The sequence below is a fragment of the Capra hircus genome, chromosome 27, assembly GCF_001704415.2.
Source record: "Capra hircus breed San Clemente chromosome 27, ASM170441v1, whole genome shotgun sequence".
NCBI lineage: Eukaryota > Metazoa > Chordata > Mammalia > Artiodactyla > Bovidae > Capra > Capra hircus.
This window is the reverse complement of record NC_030834.1, coordinates 5,461,212-5,481,211: the sequence shown is the minus strand read 5'-3', so window position 1 is coordinate 5,481,211 and position 20,000 is coordinate 5,461,212. Positions and strand designations below refer to the sequence as shown.

Genomic DNA, 20,000 nt, shown 5'->3' with positions numbered 1-20,000 from the left:
TCAGCTGCCAGTGCAAGAGGAATTGTTCATTGTTTTTGTTTTCCAAATTTTAGGTAAACGGATTTCGCAGTTACGTAGATCTTTATGTGAAAGACAAATTGGATGAAACTGGAGTGGCCCTAAAAGTTATTCATGAACTTGCAAATGAAAGATGGGACGTTTGTCTCACATTGAGTGAAAAAGGATTCCAGCAGATCAGCTTTGTAAATAGCATTGCAACAACAAAAGTAAGTACACTAATTCTTTGTTTCCAAGTCAGTTGTAGAACAGTCTTCATTAAAAACAAGATAAAACAACAAAGAATACCCCTCCACCCTGCTTTTGCGAAATCAAAATTGACTTATGAAAATAAAAGTGTATTTTCTATGAAATATCTGTCTTACAATTTATTTAAGCGTCCACTGAGAAATAAATTTACATGATTAGAACTTATAGTTGAATACATTTGTATTTTATGGAATTTAGAATGATAACAAATTCCTTGTTCTGTGTTCTGAATTTTGAGTGTAAAAGAACAAATAATAAGAGATGAGTCTGTTTTGAGATCACATCGTGAAATTCCTTATCTGTGGTTCTAAGGAGTTTGAACCTTTTTTGTAGGCTTTTAAATTTCCAAATCAAATGAAATTCTTCTCATCTATATGCGTTTATCCATTGACCATAATGAAATATTGGGCAATATAAGTGTGTATTTTAGAATAAAGCCATGAGCTATCACTTTGTCACTCTTGTTCAAGTTTGAGCTTATTTTTTATCATCTAGCATCACTTTTTCTAGTCAACAGAAATCCTGTATCAGATTTGATTGCATTTTATTATGTGTAATAGAAACCTAGTATCCAGTGGTTTGTAGACATGTGAAGGTTTTCCTTTTCCTCTTCTGGGGACTGATGGCATGCAGTCTTAGTCTGGTTCTGTGACTTTACAGTGTCAACAGGGTCCTGTTCTCTTCCTGGCTTGCTTTCTTTTCTGCCTCTCTTAGCATGTGGCTTTCATTTTCATGCCTTTAATATGTCTGCTGCACCTTTCCAAGTCCTAAGGAGAGAATGAAGTTGGGCAAATGCATATGTGAATTATATCTCTCTGCTTTTATCAGGAATTCAGTATTGTTCCTGGAAACCTGATCCAGTGGACCTCTGCTAGCTTCTCTGGCTAAAACTGGGTCAAGGGTCCCTTTACCTGCAAGGGAGTCTAGATTGGTAAATCTTTGTAACTGGACATGTTGCCAGTTAAAAACACAGTTGGATTTGCCCATAATATGAAAGGGAAGACGCTGTTGATGGCTACCATGGTCCCTAAGTGGCAGTCTTGTGAGCGTCATTGCTACCACCAGGCCAGTGTTCATCCTCACCTCCGTGTCTCTTTTTCGTTGTTTTCACTTGGTGGGGAGTTATATAGAGTTGCTAATTAGCTAGCTCTGTGGCCAAAAGGACTATGTTTTAAATCCCAGCTCTTTCCTTCTGAGACTTATCATATTACCTCTGATATATAGGGTGAGTAATATAGTCATACTAACTTAAAAAAGTTGTGTTGAAGATTAAATGCTCACTCTAGAAAAATGTGAATGTTACTGTTCTGCTGCCTTAATTATAGAAGATTTTGTATTCTTTTTTTTTTTTTTTTCCTCTTTAGGGTGGACGGCATGTGGATTATGTAGTAGACCAAGTTGTTGGTAAACTGATTGAAGTGGTTAAGAAAAAGAACAAAGCTGGTGTGTCAGTGAAACCATTTCAAGTAAGTGATGTTTTATATGTTCTGTTGAATTGTTAAGTAATAATCAATTCTGATATTGACCTTTCTTTTGATATGTTTTCAACAGGTAAAAAATCATATATGGGTTTTTATTAACTGCCTTATTGAAAATCCAACTTTTGATTCTCAGACTAAGGAAAACATGACTTTGCAGCCCAAAAGTTTTGGATCCAAATGCCAACTATCAGAAAAATTTTTTAAAGCAGTGAGTAAAACGTATATTACTTTTCAGTGTTTTTTGTTTAATTTAGAGTTGATTAAGTAGTTTTCTTGATTTATTTATTCTGATTAGTTTGTTATTTTAACTGCAGATACAGGCATACTTATCCTAAAAACCAAAATGCTTGATTCTGAAAACTTCAAAGGTTAGATAGACACTGTTTCATAAAACAGTTGATTATTTTGCCAAGCTTTAAAGTAGGGAATCATGTAACTAATTATGTTTTCAGTTTGCATTGGTCTTTAAAAAGCCAGTTTTGCCTCTAAAAAATGTACAGGTCCTCACAGGGCTCCTGTCTTCATCTTTTCCATTCCTTTCAAATTCATCTACTGATTTTGTAGATGTAACTTAAAAAATTATGGTAACATATGTCTAACATAAAATTTACCATATTCTACATATTTTTTTTTCATTTTACTTAGCACATATTTATTTAGGCTGCCTTAACCTTTCTGAAACAAGATGAAAATATAAATAATAAATCTTAGATTTATAACTGAGCCTTGTGGCTGCTCTATACAGTCAACAAAAACAAGACCAGGAGCTGACTGGCTCAGATCATGAACTCCTTATTGCCAAATTCAGACTTAAATTGAAGAAAGTAGGGAAAACCACTAGACCATTCAGGTATGACCTAAATCAAATCCCTTATGATTATACAGTGGAAGTGAGAAATAGATTTAAGGGACTAGATCTGATAGAGTGCCTGATGAACTATGGACAGAGGTTCGTGACATTGTACAGGAGACAGGGATCAAGACCATCCCCGTGGAAAAGAAATGCAAAAAATGCAAAATGGCTGTCTGAGGAGGCCTTACAAATAGCTGTGAAAAGAAGAGAAGCAAAAAGCAAAGGAGAAAAGGAAAGAGATAAGCATCTGAATGCAGAGTTCCAAAGAATAGCAAGGAGAGATGAGAAAGCCTTCTTCAGTGATCAATGCAAAGAAATAGAGGAAAACAGAATGGGAAAGACGAGAGATCTCTTCAAGAAAATTAGAGATACCAAGGGAACATTTCATGCAAAGATGGGCTCGATAAAGGACAGAAATGGTATGGACCTAACAGAAGCAGAAGGTATTAAGAAGAGGTGGCAAGAATTCACAGAAGAACTGTACAAAAAAGATCTTTACAACCCGGACAATCACGATGGTATGATCACTCACCTAGAGCCGACATCCTGGAATGTGAAGTCAAGTGGGCCTTAGGAAGCGTCGCTAAGAATAAAGCTAGTGGAGGTGATGGAATTCCAGTTGAACTATTTCAGATCCTGAAAGATAATGCTGTGAAAGTGCTGCACTCAATCTGCCAGCAAATTTGGAAAACTCATCAGTGGCCACAGGACTGGAAAAGGTCAGTTTTCATTCCAATCCCAAAGAAAGGCAATGCCAAAGAATGCTCAAACTACCACACAGTTGCACTCATTTCACACGCTAGTAATGCTCAAAATTCTCCAAGCCAAGCTTCAGCAGTATGTGAACTGTAAACTTCCAGATGTTCAAGCTGGTTTTAGAAAAGGCAGAGGAACCAGAGATCAAATTGCCAACATCTGCTGGATCATGGAAAAAGCAAGAGAGTTCCAGAAAAACATCTCTTTCTGCTTTATTGACTATGCCAAAGCCTTTGACTGTGTGGATCACAATAAACTGTAGAAAATTCTGAAAGAGATGGGAATACCAGACCACCTGACCTACCTCTTAAGAAACCTATATGCAGGTCAGGAAGCAACAGTCAGAACTGGACATGGAACAACAGACTGGTTCCAGATAGGAAAAGGAGTACATCAAGGCTGTATATTGTCACCCTGATTATTTAACTTCTATGCAGAGTACATCATGAGAAATGCTGGGCTGGAAGAAGCACAAGCTGGGATCAAGACTGCCAGAATAAATATCGCTAACCTCAGATATGCAGATGACACCACCCTTATGGCAGAAAGTGAAGAGAAACTAAAAAGCCTCTTGATGAAAGTGAAAGAGGAGAGTGAAAAAGTTGGCTTAAAGCTCAACAATCAGAAAACGAAGATCATGGCATCCGGTCCCATCACTTCATGGGAAACAGTGGAAACAGTGTCAGACTTTATTGTTTTGGGCTCCAAAATCACTGCAGATGGTGACTGCAGCCATGAAATTAAAAGACACTTACTCCTTGGAAGAAAATTTATGACCAACCTGGATAGCATATTGAAAAGCAGAGACATTACTTTGCCAACAAAGGTCCATCTAGTCAAGGCTATGGTTTTTCCAGTGGTCATGTATGGATGTGAGAGTTGGACTATGAAGAAAGCTGAGCGCCAAAGAATTGATGCTTTTGAACTGTGGTGTTGGAGAAGACTCTTGAGAGTCCCTTGGACTGCAAGGAGATCCAACCAGTCCATTCTGAAGGAGATCAACCCTGGGATTTCTTTGGAAGGAATGATGCTAAAATGATGCTGTACTTTGGCCACCTGATGTGAAGAGCTGACTCATTGGAAAAGACTCTGATGCTGGGAGGGATTGGGGGCAGGAGGAGAAGGGGATAAGATGGGTGGATGGCATCACCAACTCGATGGACGTGAGTCTGAGTGAACTCCGGGAGTTGGTGATGGACAGGAAGACTGGGCATGCTGCAATTCATGGAGTCGCAGAGTCGGACATGACTGAGCAACTGAACTGAACTTGTGGCTGCTAATAATTTTTTATAGTTTTTTCTGAATAAGCTTTGCCTCGTTTCTCTTGTTCACCAGTGCCACCAAACATATATATATATTAAGTGCCTTTATGTTTGCCCTGGGAATGTAGAGATAAATATATTACAGCCCCTCCTCTTTGAAAGTTTTAAGTTTTTTTGGAGGAATATTGTGTAATATTTCAATAGAAATAACATTTTTATCAAATTTTGGTATTGGAATTTCAAAGGTAGGGTCTCATGAACAAAAACAAAAGTTGATTTTTAGGTTTAGCTAAAAGCCTATAGAATAGTACTTTTGGGTCTGATTGTAATAAATTCTGAATACTGCTGACCTGATGCTAATCATTTCCCAAATTTCTCCCCTCTTCACAGTTGTTCTTTTTATAAAGTAATTTGATTTTAATTTTTATGCTTTTTCATTTTTGGGAAAGGAGGTTTAGATTTGATAACATAGTTCACTTCTTTTTTTATTTGAAATGTTCCAGAAAACTTATTTCATACACCTATAATCAAACTACCCAGGTTGATGAAAAATAAATAACTCAAACTTGGAGACGCTTTACTTTTTCAGGGAGTAGAGTTTGACATCGTATCACCCGTTAACTCACTGCAGAATGACACACATGTATAATGTTAGAATCCTTATCACCAAGCTCTTTAAAGAATAAGGACTATTCATAAGTTCTTAAGTTTATCTTGATACTCCCTTCATGTTAATATTTTTTTGTCATAGTGAATTCCAGATTCATGTTTTTGTGTTGAAGGATATCAGAAATGTCAGTGTCTATAATTGCCCAGGTAGTAAATTCATAGGTGGATCAGCCTTTACTGTGTTCATTTTAACAAAATTAACTTGTAACAAAAGCTGTGTATATTTCTTATGGAGTTTATTCTAATAAAATTTTTTTCACATGTGGTAAAGTTGCCTTTTTCTCATGTGTTTACATTTCCATATAATAGGTTATGGTGATTAGCTGCCTCAATTAATTTACTGTAATTAGAATAATTTGCCGTCATATATTATTATCATTTTGCATTACAACTGCCCAGATTCCAGGTATTACATTAGGTGTGAACTTCTTGCTTGCTTCTTTGATTTTTAGGCCTCTAACTGTGGCATTGTAGAAAGTATCCTGAACTGGGTGAAATTTAAGGCTCAGACACAGCTGAACAAGAAGTGTTCATCAGTAAAGTACAGTAAAATCAAAGGTATTCCCAAATTGGACGATGCTAATGATGCTGGTAAGGTTCAGTTTTTGTTTGGTTTTTAGATTTTAAGTTTTTATTCAGTTATAGATGGTTTTAATTTTCCACATATATAGGATTTTATTTTCAGAGGATAATTTCACTAAAATTGTCACATATAACACATATTACAATTTTGGGGGGATAAAACTTCAATAAAATGTGCCTCATTTTTACATTATACTGAGCATAATATAAGATGACTCTTTACAATGTTTTACTATCATTGTGATTGTTAATTTTTTGGTTTCATGCTTTTCATTGGTAAGATTAGGAGATTTGGAGTATGTATCGTTGCTCATCTCTCTTAGGTGGCAAACATTCCCTGGAGTGCACGCTGATCCTGACAGAAGGAGACTCTGCCAAGTCCCTGGCCGTGTCTGGATTAGGTGTGATCGGGAGGGACAGATATGGCGTCTTTCCCCTCAGGGGAAAGATTCTTAACGTGCGGGAAGCTTCTCACAAACAGGTGTGTATCTACATATGTACCCACATGTGTATATGACAATTTATTACTTTAACTAAAATTGTGTTTTTATGTGTCAATTCTGACTCATCTTTTGTATATTTTGACACTTTAAAATACTTGCAATTCTTTTCATTTTTGCACAGATCATGGAAAATGCAGAAATAAACAATATTATTAAAATAGTTGGTCTACAATATAAGAAAAGTTATGATGATGCAGAATCTCTGAAAACTTTGCGCTATGGAAAGATTATGATTATGACTGATCAGGTTGGTTAAAAGTTGCCACATAATAAAACATCTCTTTTTCAGAATGTCCTTTGGATATTTGTTTCATGAGATTTGTTCCAAGATAGTAAATTGAAAATGATTATACTTCAAGGGGAATAATATTATTTAATGGCAGGGTTTGTGTGAAGTATATTTTACATTATCTAATTTATGGTAGCGACCTTTTTGGTTAGTTATTTTAAACTGTTTTTAAATTCAGTAAATCTGGAAAGAGTGGAACACACTGCAGTATTATGACGTTGAAGCTTGCCTGTAAACAGGAAGGAAATGGTGAAATTTAGGAAGATGTCTAATATTTGTTTATGATAGCATAATTGGGGGTTCACAAAAAACTAGGAGGGTTTGAATAGTAAAATGGCAATAATTAGGCAAGAACTAGAAAACTGAAGAGTTTCATATGCTTCCCTGGTGGCTCTGATGGTAAAGAAGCCGCCTGCAGTGTGGGAGACCTGAGTTCAGTCCCTGGGTTGGGAAGATCCCCTGGGAGATCTTCCAGTTTTCCATTCCAGCATTCTTGCCTGGAGAATACCCATGGCAGAGGAGCCTGGTGGGCTACAGTTCAGGGGGTCGCAGAGTTGGACATGACTGAGTTACTGAGCATACACATAAAATTGAATAGTTTCATATCCATCCAACTGCTTGTGTCTCATGTACTCTAACTGAAAGCATTTGTAGGAAAATCTTCAACTGAGAAGCTGCTGTGTAGTTTTAAGCAGAAATTTATCAGTTTTTATGTTAAGAGAAGACTTGTGAATACTTGTATTCCATAGATTTCTCCTTTCAGTGAAGTGGCATTATAACTGTGTTTCTTGTATTTCTGTCTTCTAGTGAAATCTGGGGAAACTATAAAAAAGATAATGGTAGTATGTCTTATAGTGACAGAAAGATTCAGTTTATCACATAGCTATATTCTTTATTTGAATTTTAAGAAAGAAATTCTTTAATCATCCAAAGAATAATCTGTTTTGTACAATGCAGTTCTAAAATGTGAACGGAATTTTGCCTCATTGCTGCATTCATATGTTTAAAAATTTGATTATATAAGTAATTATATTTCATAAAATTATCATGACATTCTTTACTGATACTTATTTAGGATCAAGATGGTTCTCACATAAAAGGCCTGCTTATTAATTTCATCCATCACAATTGGCCATCACTTTTGAAGCATGGTTTTCTTGAAGAGTTCATTACCCCTATTGTAAAGGTACTATTTACATTAATATACTTTTATACTATGGTCTTAAATGGTAGCAGAAAAACTAATTTTTTTTATTATTCATTTAAGGCTAGCAAAAATAAGCAGGAACTTTCCTTCTACAGTATTCCTGAGTTTGATGAGTGGAAAAAACATATAGAAAACCAGAAAGCCTGGAAAATAAAATACTACAAAGGTCTGTATTCTAAAACACTTAAATTTTGTGAACTTAACTATTGACATAAATTTCCTGTTAAGAGAGCGTTATAAAATATTTTGAAAGTTTATCTCTTTTAGCTTTCAAAAACAACTATTGCTGATTTTTAAAGAGTTATGGAAAATTTTATGTAAGTAGAATAGGTTAATGGGCTTCCCATGTACTTAAGTGTCGTCATTTCATGAACAATCTTGTGTCATCTGAACTCTTCTCATCGCCTTCCCATTAGTTTGAAATATTACGTTGGTGCAAAAGTAATTGCAGTTTTCCTTTGTTGAACTTTGTCATTTGATATTGGAGTACATTCTTAAATAAATGTGGTTATATTATACATCATTTTACTGTGCATTTCTTGCTATATGTTCTTTTCGTTAATGACTTGTTACTTGTTATTTATTATATATTGATTTTGGACTGTGGAAATGATGTTAGACAAAAAGCAAATTTGAGCAGTTTTCTTATTCAAGTTCAAATGGGTTGTAAAGCAGTGGCGACAACTTGTAACATCAATAACACATTTGGCCCAGGAACTACTAACAAACGTACAGTGCAGCTGTGGTTCAAGAAGTTTTGCAAAGGAGACGAGAGCCGTGACGATGAGCACAGTGGCCGGCCGTCAGAAGGTGACAGTGACCAGTTGAGAGTCATCTCTTAAGCTGATTTTCTTACAACTACATAAGAAGTTGCTGAAGAACTCAACAATGACCATTCTATGGTCATTTGGCATTAGAAGCAAATTGGAAAGGTGAACAAAGCTCGATAAGTGGGTGCCCATGAGCTGAACAAAAATTTTAAAAATCATCATTTTGAAGTTGTCTTCTCTTGTGCTGTGCAATAAGAACTAACCATTTCTTGATCGGGTTGTGACGTGTGATGAAAAATGGATTTTATATGACAACTAGCGACGATCAGCTCAGTGGCTGGTCTGAGAAGAAGTTTCAAAGCACTTCTCAAAGCCAGACTTGCACCAAAAAAAAAATGTTCACTGTTTGGTGGTCTACTGTCCATCTGATTCATTACAGCTTTCTGAATCCTGGCAAAACCATTACATCTGAGAAGTATGCTCAGCAAATCGATAAGCTGCATCAGAAACTGCGATGCTAGCGGCTGGTATTGGTCAGCAGAACGGGCCCGGTTGTCCACAACAGTGCTCAACCGTTGTCACACAACCAGCGCTTCAAAAGTTGAACAATTTGAGCTATGAAGTTTTACCTCACCCACCATATTCACCTGACTTCTCACTAATTAACTACCACTTCTTCAAGCATCTCAACAACTTTTTTGCAGGGAAACTGCTTCCACAACAAGCAGGAGGCAGAAAATGCTTCCTAAGAGCTTGTTGATTCCTGAAGCACCAATTTTTACGCTACAAGAATAAACAAGCATTTCTTGTTGGCAAAACTGTGTTGATTGTACTGGTTCCTATTTTGATTAATAAAGATGTGTTTGAGCCTAATTACAATGATTTAAAATTCATGGTCTAAAACCTCAATTACTTTTGTACCAACCTAATAAATTCCAGGCATTAATAATATAATTAATTTCTATAGTACTTTGGTATGTATTTCTAAACGAATTTTTTGTTGCCCATCATACCATTATCATACCTTTCTTTAATAACCTTAAATATTCAATCTGTTAAAATTCTCCTGACTATATTAAAAATGTTCATTTACATATATATATATATATATATATATATATATATATATATATTTTAAATCAGGATCCAAACAGAGCCCACACAGTGAATTTGGTTGATAGGTCTATTAAATCTTATTATATTGTTTTTCTGTTTTCCGTGTAATTTATTTGTTTAAAAAGTTGGATAGTTTGTCCTATATCATTTCCCACATTCTTGATTTTGTTAATCATTTCTATAGCTTTTTTTTTTTTTGAGAGAACATTTAATGTCTATTCTAAGTAATTTTCATATATGCAGTATGGTGTTATTAACTATAGGCATTATGCTGTAATTAGATTCTCCAGAATTTATTCATTTCATAACTGAAAGTTTGTACTTTTGACTGACATCTCTCTATTTCCCTCTTCCCTCAGCCCCTGGTAACCACTATTCTACTCTGTGTTACTATGAGTTTGACTTTTTGTTTTTTTAGATTCCACATACTAGTGAGATCATACAGTATTTGTCTTTTTCTTTCTGTCTGGCTTATTTTTACTTTCATTTTAAAAATTGTGCAGGGTTGGGTACCAGTACAGCTAAGGAAGCCAAGGAATATTTTGCTGATATGGAAAGGCACCGTATCTTATTTAGATATGCTGGTCCTGAAGATGATGCTGCCATTACCTTGGTAACAAAGTTAATTAAGAAATCTCTCTAGACAGAGGGGTGGGGAATGCATTGAGAGAGAGTCACATTGACTTGCATGTACTACCACGCGTAAGGTAGCTCACTGCTATAGAGCACAGGGAGCCCAGTTCGATGCTCTGTGAAGGGGGAGGGAGGGAGGGAGGCTTCAGAGGGAGGGCATACCTGTATACTTATGGCGGACTCATGTTGTACAGCAGAAACCGACAAAGCATTGTAAAGCAACTAAACTCCAATTAAAAATTAAAAAAGAAATCTCTCCCAGTATCCTTTTCCTCTGTCTGCCATCCTCCCCCTCCCAGTCTTGGCTTGCTGTGGTATGTCTCTTTTTAATTCTAAGCCCAGCCTAGTTAATCTTAGTGTCATTCCCCATCACCTCAGATTATGCTCTGCTTTCATAGTTCTTTAATTCAGAGACCTCTATTCAAATGTATTTTTGATAGAAGTGTATTGGAAAAGACTGTATAATTTCCCAGAAATTAATAATTAATTATTTGCTTTTATAAATTTTAATTCTATAGTGAAATTAATTTTTTTTAATGTATTAAATTATCTGGAATGTTTCAGGCATTCAGTAAGAAGAAGATCGATGACAGAAAAGAATGGTTAACGAACTTTATGGAAGATCGGAGACAGCGTAGGTTACATGGCTTACCAGAGGTTAGTCATAAAGAGCTGTGATCTGGGGAAAGAAAGAGAAAGGCTAAAAATCCATGTAGTAATAATGACATAATTGCTATGTGACTTTTCCCTTAGCAATTCTTATATGGTACAGCAACCAAGCATTTGACTTATAATGATTTCATCAACAAGGAATTGATTCTTTTCTCAAACTCAGACAATGAAAGATCTATACCATCTCTTGTTGATGGTAAGTAGCTTTTGTTTAAGAAGCTTTTTCATTTTTGAATGTTATTGAGTGTATTTTAATTTCATGTATTTTAACCCATCCTTATAATAATTTTTAAAATTCTAAAGTTGCTTTTGAGATGTTTTAGAAGTTTTGAAATATTTTATAGTCTTTAATTTGAATCTTAAGCCCTTTTTGAGTTTCTAAATAAATTATTAATAGCTTGCAAATTTTTAAAGTTTTAGCTCCAACTTATTGGAGACTTTTTAAAATAAAAAGTAAAATGTGATTTTGATAAGTTCTAGAGTATTTATCAGACCAAATTTTAAAAGTACCTTTACTCCTCAGTACCCGGAACCTCCCATCCAACTACTAACCAGGCCCAACCCTACTTAGTTTTCAAGATCAGACAAGATAAATCTCATTCAGGGTGGTATGGCCATAGACCTCAGTTCCCCAAATTTAATGCTTTAGCTTATCTAACGTGACAAAAAAATTAGACTGCTACCGAGTAGTTGGAGCAGATTTTAGTCTTTTATCTAGAGTGTTTTGATTTTATAACTTTTAAAAAATTAGTTTATCTTTATGTCCCTTGGTTTTTCAGCTAAAACAGATGGTTCTGTAATCTATCTAATTCTAGCTTTCGGTCACATCCAGTCTCTGAAGTCTTCGTTAGAAGTTGCAGTCGAAATTGGTCTCAGGTGCTGTCAACTTCTATGCCAGTAGTTGTGTGCCTCTTACTTTACTTATGCTAGTTTTGCCTCCTCAACTAGATTATAAAATTCTCAAGAAAAGTGGCCATGTTTTATTATCCTTTTGCTTTTGCTATGCTCTGGGCCCATGGTAATGACGACAGCTGGGATCCACTGGAAAGTTCACCACTGTGCTCCTTGGTCTACAGCAGGAAGAGTGATCAGGAAGCAGAGTGCTTTGCTTACATTATCTCTTGTAATCTATGGTCACCCTATTAAGAGGGTAATTATTTATGTTACACTGAAGAGACACTGAGACTTAATGGTTTAGTAAGGTGTAGAAAGTCATGGCTAAGTTGAGAAGAGTATCCAGATTAGTGAGATTCTAAAGCCTGCATTCTTAATTACCAGAACATATCTCTACTTTATAAGAGCATTCCAGATTTAGGGTATTCTAATAATAGTTTTTAGGCTATTTGATGACTCGCTGATACTTTCATCACAACTGGCATTTTGGGAATATGAGTGTTGTGAAAGCTCCTGTGAAAGGAATTTGGTGCCACCCGGCAGTTCTTTAAGACTAGAAGGGGTTTTTCAATTGGTTCTTCACTTTCAGAATAGCTTAAGATGATATAAAAATATGTTAGTAGGTACTCATTTTGTTAGAGTCTCAGCAATTTTAGTGATTTTTAATAAGCAGACTATATCTTTGCTTTTTTCTCTTGAATATATAGAACATTATTGTCACTAAAAGAAACATTGCAACTCAATCTTGAGTAATATTTTTAAAAGAGGGTTTTTCTTTTTAAAATCAGGTTTTAAACCAGGTCAACGAAAAGTTTTATTTACCTGTTTCAAGAGGAATGATAAGCGTGAAGTAAAAGTCGCACAGTTGGCTGGGTCTGTTGCCGAGATGTCTGCTTATCACCATGGAGAAGTAAGCAAGCATGGAGACTGGGATTAATTGAGAGCTATACTTATTGGCATGAAGAATGATAATAGGAGGATAATTCAGCATAATCAAGTGTTTTTCCTTTTATGAGGTCTTTGGAAATGTTAAAGAATTGAGGATTTGTGTTTTAATAAGAATGAGGTTCATGGAGGAGCTTTGTGAATGTACTCTGTGTCTGTCCTGCAGCAAGCGTTGATGATGACTATTGTGAACTTGGCTCAGAACTTTGTGGGGAGCAACAACATCAACTTGCTTCAGCCTATCGGTCAGTTTGGAACTCGACTTCACGGGGGCAAAGATGCTGCAAGCCCTCGTTATATTTTCACAATGTTGAGGTAATAATTTGCAGATATAATGGCATAAATACTATTTGAAGGTTATTGGAACTAACAAAATGTGTAATAGAAGTGTAGCTATGGAGAGAGAGCCATATTCCCTGGTGGCTCAGACGGTAAAAGCATCTGCCTATAATGTTGAGACCTGGGTTCATTCCCTGGGTTGGGAAGATCCCCCTGGAGAAGGAAATGGCAGCGCACTCCAGTATTCTTGCCTAGAAAATCCCATGGATGGACAGAGTAGCCTGATAGGCTACAGTCTATGAGGTTGCAAAGAATTGGACACGACTGAGCATCTTAACTAACTTAACTATGGAGAGAGAAGCTTGAGTGTCATGTTCAGGGTCAGTGTTCCAAAGTATTTGATAACATACAGAATGAAATTTGTTGATCTCGGTTTTTATGAATTATTGGTGAAGCCAGTCCTAATGAATGTAAGGATTTTTCTGATCTAACTATTTAGGCTGAAAGTGGGTTTTGTGGTTTAGTCAGAATAAGAGGAAATCCTTATCAGGTTATATATCAATATGAAGAATTTAGGCAGGTTAGTCAGTAAGTAATATAAGTAAAACAGGGCTGTTTTATTCTGGCTTTGTGCCTGAGAGAAACACATTTGGTAATAAAGTTAAGTAAATTTTATTAAGTTTAAGGACTTGTAACCAAAATTTTTAATTGCATTCTTTTAAAAGATTTCTGACATGTAATTACGTATAAAGTTTTTTTTTTCTCAAACTGTGACATTGCTGCATGTTTCTCTTTTTCCTTTTATTAGCACTTTAGCAAGACTGCTTTTTCCTGCTGTGGATGACAACCTGCTTAAATTCCTTTATGATGATAATCAGCGTGTGGAGCCTGAGTGGTATATTCCCATAATTCCCATGGTTTTAATAAACGGTGCTGAGGGCATTGGCACAGGATGGGCCTGTAAGCTGCCCAACTATGATGCCAGAGAGATTGTGAACAATGTCAGGCGAATGCTTGATGGCCTGGATCCTCATCCCATGGTAATGATGCAGAATTTACTGCTTATATTGGTTTTATTTGTATGTAACAAATGATATTGTGTGAACTACAAAGTCAGTAATTTTAGAAAAGTAATGGAACCATTTTCATATTAGAACGTATTTTAGACAGTAAGGACCTTGTTAGTATAGAACTTGATGTGTGCTTACAGTAAAAGATAAAGTTTGCAAAACCTGCAGATAACGCTTATGGGGAGAAACTTTATTAAAATTTTAATGTAAAAGTATTTCAGACTTTCAAATGTTTAAATTATATAAAGAATAAGGCTTATATGATAAAGTTATATGCAACTTTTTATTGTTCTTCAACAACTAAATCAGGTTATAGAGTCATGAGGATACTTAAAAACACACTGCAGGTGTTTTAATATGTCTCCATATTTACTTTTCCCCTTTCCTACATCATTGATTGTTCAGCCCCAACTCCCTCTAAGGGAAACCTTTCGACATGGTTTACCCTCTTCTACATGGTTTAAAATCATCTAGATTCATAAGCAAAGAGGAAAACATACTCCATGTATATAGAAACTTAATATTTTTATGTATTTCACTCCAAATTTTATTTCACTTTTGTATTTAAAAAAATTAGATTGAGTGTGATTTAAAATCTGTTTCTCCCCTAAATAAAGTACTTTAAAATATTTCTAACAGGAGTATCAAATTACTTATAATGATTATAGCATTTTATTTTAATTATTTCAGATACATTGAGTATTAAGTTAATATGTTTCTTACATATACATATGTGTATATGTATATATACACAGATATATATAATCTTCTATATATGATACTGTGCTAAGTGGTGAGATAAAATATTATCCCTATCTTCAAAAAGTTAATCTTTTGTCAAGGCAAGACATCTGGGCTTGTAGTTTACAGTGACAGAAGATAGTAATAGTTGCTCAGTGTGCCAGAAGAAATGTCCTGTGCTGTGTACCTAACTGCTTAGTGATAATAACAAATAGGAATTAGAGAAGCGGGGGGTGGCTTGTCGTTTGGCTGAGGGGCTGAGTGAGATTCATACAGGTATATAGGGTGTGAGGGCATGCTGGGTAGAGGAAAGTGAGAATATTCAAAATATTCAAGACGTATAAGTAGTGACCTGGAAGGCAGATCATTGGCTCTGGACTGCAGAGCTAACATAACATCTGAGGAATCTGAATTTAGAGAATTTTTTAATCTACAGGAGAAGGAAGGATTTAGGTAATACACTGGGGAGAGAAAAAAGGTAATATTCTTGGAAGACTAGGAAAGATGATGCCAAGGTTTCGAGGTTAGGGAATGCTGGGCCTTTGAGAACAGAAGCTGTGAATTCAAGCCCGAGTGATTGTATGGAGAAGGCCTGCTGTGGACGAGAGGAATTTTGGTTCAGTCGTGTGAACCTGAGCTAGCAAGAGCTCCTGACTGGGGGCGCTCAGAGGTGATGCTGGCACTCGGTGAGGAGTTGGGCTCTTAAGGGATTTTTATTTGTCTCTTCAGCTTCCAAACTACAAAAACTTTAAAGGAACGATCCAAGAACTTGGTCAAAACCAGTATGCAGTCAGTGGTGAAATATTTGTGGTGGATAGAAACACAGTGGAGATTACTGAGCTCCCTGTCAGAACTTGGACACAGGTTGGTACAAGATGCAAGCTGCCCGTGAGGAGGGCGGTTGCATCAGGCAGCGTGTTCTGGTTTGAATGGGACCCCATCTCTGTCTGCCTGAGTCTGTAGAGTGTTTGAACATTCCTGCATGCATTTTTGGCACATTCATGTGAATATTCAAATTGTGATAAAATGTTTTTTAACTTGTCTAAATGTAGAATGACTGAAGCTAACTTTTAAAAAGACTGTTATCTTGTTTACACTGAAGTGAGTAGAATATGAAATGAGTAAGGAATAACGTTTGGAACCCTTGCAAGTGTGGTCAGTAAATTCACGTCAGTCAGTGTAGGTGGGTGTCAAGCTGTCAGCTCTAGCTGATGCCATCCTGTTTGTACTCTCAGCCCCTTTCCACCCTTCGAGCAGGTCAGAACCGTGCCCTTGTCTTCTTTCTCCATTAAGATCCCTGTATGTTGTTGACTGCAGTGGCTGGGCTGGAGATGGTGAAGCTGGAGGTTTCCCCTTTTTCTTCCGACTGGAACTGAGAATTTTTAGAAGAGTGTGACTTGTAGTTTAAGAACATGAGTGTGTGTCATGAAAGAATTACTTATTTTTTAATCTTTTGTAGGTATACAAAGAACAAGTTTTAGAACCTATGCTAAATGGAACAGATAAAACACCAGCATTAATTTCTGATTATAAAGAATATCATACTGATACAACTGTGAAATTTGTGGTGAAAATGAGTGAAGAGAAGCTAGCACAAGCAGAAGCTGCTGGATTGCACAAAGTTTTTAAACTTCAAACTACTCTCACTTGTAATTCCATGGTACGTGAACTAGATTTACTGTGAATTTAACCTTTTATTATGTAAGTGGGGTTTTTGCAGCTGGCTTCGTGACACCAGTGAATGTAATGAGTCTGAATGCTTCTCCCCTTGGATGTTTGCTAAGGAATCCAGAGGTACTTTCCGTTTCCTCTAGTATTATCCTCTGCTCTTAATCCCAGCTCTGCATTTTGAGTGTGGGGTTGAACACACAGGGTACACATACTTTCACACACACTGACTTGAAGTTCTGGGAGGGATTATTGCAGGATTTCTGTGTGCCTTATTGTCTGTCTCTATTAGCACTTTAATTGTGAAGTACTTATCTTCTTGTAACTATAATTTGCTTTATTAAGCTTATAAATAATTGAGGAGGAAAATAAAAGTGAGTATGTATGATTATTCTCGTTCCATTCCAAGTTAGCTTTTAAACTTAAAAAAGAAAAATCCAGCAATAGCACAGTGACTGAGAAAAAGTGCCATCATTGATAGAAAAAGGATACAAAGGATAGAGAAGTAAGATTTCTCTGTAAATTGAGGTTTGAGTGAATTATAGCACATTTCAAAAAACCAAAAGCGAGGCAAATGCACACCCACTGAATATATGGGAAAGAGAGAACCTTAAATTTAACATTTAAAGACTTACAGAGAGAATGCATTTCTTTTTGGTTTGAAAAAAATATTAGGTGGTTTTATAGCCATAGTTTATATAGTTTTAAATAAGAACCTTATTTTAAGGTCCTATCTTAAAAATTTATTCCAACTTAACATATTTTCATAGTTCTGAGAATTGAATTTTATCCATTCTCAAAGTTACCAAAGGAATATTCACAGAAATGTGCTGAATTTTGGTTCTGGCTTTTAGGAATGGTATGTATTCATGTAAGTGTATTATGGTTATTTTAAATACTGTAGGACATAATTCAAGCTAAAAATACCAACACAGATTTATATAATCTTTGAAAATTTTGTGTTTTGCATAGGTACTCTTTGATCATATGGGATGTCTGAAGAAGTATGAAACTGTGCAAGATATTTTGAAAGAATTCTTTGATTTACGATTAAGCTATTATGGTTTACGAAAGGAGTGGCTTGTAGGAATGTTGGGAGCAGAATCTACTAAGCTTAATAATCAAGCCCGTTTCATTTTAGAGAAGATACAAGGGAAAATCACTATAGGTAAGATGCAACCTTTAAAAATTTGAACATTAGTTAAAATGGAAAAAAAAAAAACTTTATTAATAGAAGACATTTTTATCAGTAGAATATAAACAAATACAAATTGAATCTCTTTTCTTGATCCTAACTTTATTTTTCCCTCACATAGAGAATAGGTCAAAGAAAGATTTGATTCAAATGTTAGTCCAGAGAGGTTATGAATCTGACCCAGTGAAAGCCTGGAAAGAAGCACAAGAAAAGGTAATCATTTGCAGAATGAGACATTCAGAGAAGCTTTTAAAAGCAACTTCCAAAGCGAACCAAAAACCCAACCCCTGAATTTTGAATTTAGTACTGCTAACGGTGCTGAGTGGTGTGTTTGGAGACTGAAGTCTTCTGTTTATCCACGAAACGGATATGGTACAGGAATTTGCAGTGACACCCGCCGCAAAGCACGTGGCCAGTGTGGCTCTGCCTGGGCCTGGGCTGTGACTCCAGGTCTGAGGAGGTAGCTAGTCTCCTCGGCCTTCTTTTTGTGAGCTGCTGTTAATGGACGGTGGTGGTGTGTGGTGCAGGTCACTCTGGGAACTGCTCTGGTCGTGCGTAAATGATTCCCCCCGGGCAGTCTGCAGTCATAGTGTGGAGTCACCACTCCCTCGATCTGGTTTTGCTGTACTCTGGGGATATGAGAGATGGAATGGTTCATACTTACCAGTATTTATTGAGCCCCATGGTGTGCTCTGACCTTGGCTTTAGATCTTTGGCTGGAAATTTAAACCCTGGGACTTCAGATTAAAAGTCTGGTGTTTTGTTAATTGTCCATTTTAGATCATAGAGTACTAACACTAATTCAGTGAGTGGAATATTGAAACTGTGAGAGTTCTCTCAAAAATTAGCTTCTTGCTGTTGTGGATAATTTAAAGAGGTGATACCACATTGTGATTGAGAACACAAATGTACAAAAAAGAAGAAACTTGGAAATGATTAGTTTTCAGATACTTAATTGAATATTGTATACATATATAATACTGATAATGTTTGCATTAAAAAATAGTTATGATTATGTGATATAACTTGCACTGAAACATTAAACTTCCCAGCATTTGAGTTCTCAACCATAATGTTTTTCATATATTTCAAACTACATATAAATACTGCTTTCATTTACATTTAAGTTTTTTTCAATTTTGAACTGTCCTTAGAATGACATATACTAGAATGAGTAGAACTAAAATGAATTATGTATCAATTTACATATTGAGATAATAGGTTGATTCATTGAGGGAAGTGGGTAGGACAAAGTAGGAGAGTATTCAAAATTAAGATGCCTTAAGCACTTGCTTTCCTTTCAGTGTGTTTTAGTGCATTCTTAAACCCCAAGTTATGGTTTATACACTACTTGCCCATCTGCATCACTGTTGGTTTAAATTATATCTTAAAAAATTTTGCTAGTAAGCTAATAAATTTAATGTTTAATTTTTAAAAATAAAAGTGTTTAGGGTTTGAGAATGCCCTTCTGGTGGAAATAGACCTCATGGGTAAAAGCTCATGCTTGCTTCAGTACTTTCATTGTTACCCTCAAAAATCTCTCAGCATCTTGACCATGCGTTGTTCACTTTGGGGATTTCAGAAACAGAAGGAGCTGCTCTTACAAGAGTGTCTTGTTATGTAGAGTTGGAGGAGATAAAATTATAAAGCAGATAATTAGAAGCTCGAAAGCATGGTAGAATTGTCACTGGAACTTGAAAAGCGGTGTTTTTTTTTCTTTTTTCCCCTGAAAGTATCCTTAGTCATCTTCATGTTAACAGTGATAGATACACACATTTATGGAGCACTCATTAACAATACTTGGTGTGTTATTAAAACCTAGAGCAAATAGACTTCTAAAGTGTGGGTCTAAATAGGATTTTATGACACCTGATGCCCTAATAGGATTTTAATAGTAGTGTAAGAAATTCCATAGCAGCACACTATTTCATGAAGAAATTTTAAAAGCTGTAGACTGTATTAATTTGTCCTAAACTATCTAGGTACTTATATAATCTATCAACTGAACAACAGCATTCCTTACTTGGATAATGTTACTTAACTGAGTTTATACTTTGAATGCAATGAAGCACCTTTCTTTGTAATTTTTATTTTTGTCTCTTCTAAAATAAACTTAAACTTTAATTTTTGTATATATACATTATTTTA

General features: G+C 35.7%; 1 protein-coding gene across 3 annotated transcripts in view; it reads left to right on the top strand.

The window, feature by feature from the left end:
* TOP2B (topoisomerase (DNA) II beta) overlaps positions 1–20,000 on the top strand; it is a 62,021-nt gene that overhangs the window by 25,795 nt on the left and 16,226 nt on the right. For all 3 annotated transcript variants that reach the window (XM_018041906.1, XM_018041907.1, XM_018041905.1), the window contains exons 8-25: positions 54–227; positions 1,632–1,733; positions 1,819–1,956; positions 5,741–5,879; positions 6,194–6,351; positions 6,495–6,620; positions 7,738–7,848; positions 7,930–8,035; positions 10,259–10,368; positions 10,953–11,045; positions 11,142–11,256; positions 12,743–12,864; positions 13,066–13,214; positions 13,987–14,218; positions 15,719–15,853; positions 16,449–16,649; positions 17,630–17,825; positions 17,974–18,065. In XM_018041906.1, the coding sequence (XP_017897395.1) occupies positions 54–227; positions 1,632–1,733; positions 1,819–1,956; positions 5,741–5,879; positions 6,194–6,351; positions 6,495–6,620; positions 7,738–7,848; positions 7,930–8,035; positions 10,259–10,368; positions 10,953–11,045; positions 11,142–11,256; positions 12,743–12,864; positions 13,066–13,214; positions 13,987–14,218; positions 15,719–15,853; positions 16,449–16,649; positions 17,630–17,825; positions 17,974–18,065 (2,499 nt within the window). The remainder of the gene's footprint in view (positions 1–53; positions 228–1,631; positions 1,734–1,818; positions 1,957–5,740; positions 5,880–6,193; positions 6,352–6,494; positions 6,621–7,737; positions 7,849–7,929; positions 8,036–10,258; positions 10,369–10,952; positions 11,046–11,141; positions 11,257–12,742; positions 12,865–13,065; positions 13,215–13,986; positions 14,219–15,718; positions 15,854–16,448; positions 16,650–17,629; positions 17,826–17,973; positions 18,066–20,000) is intronic.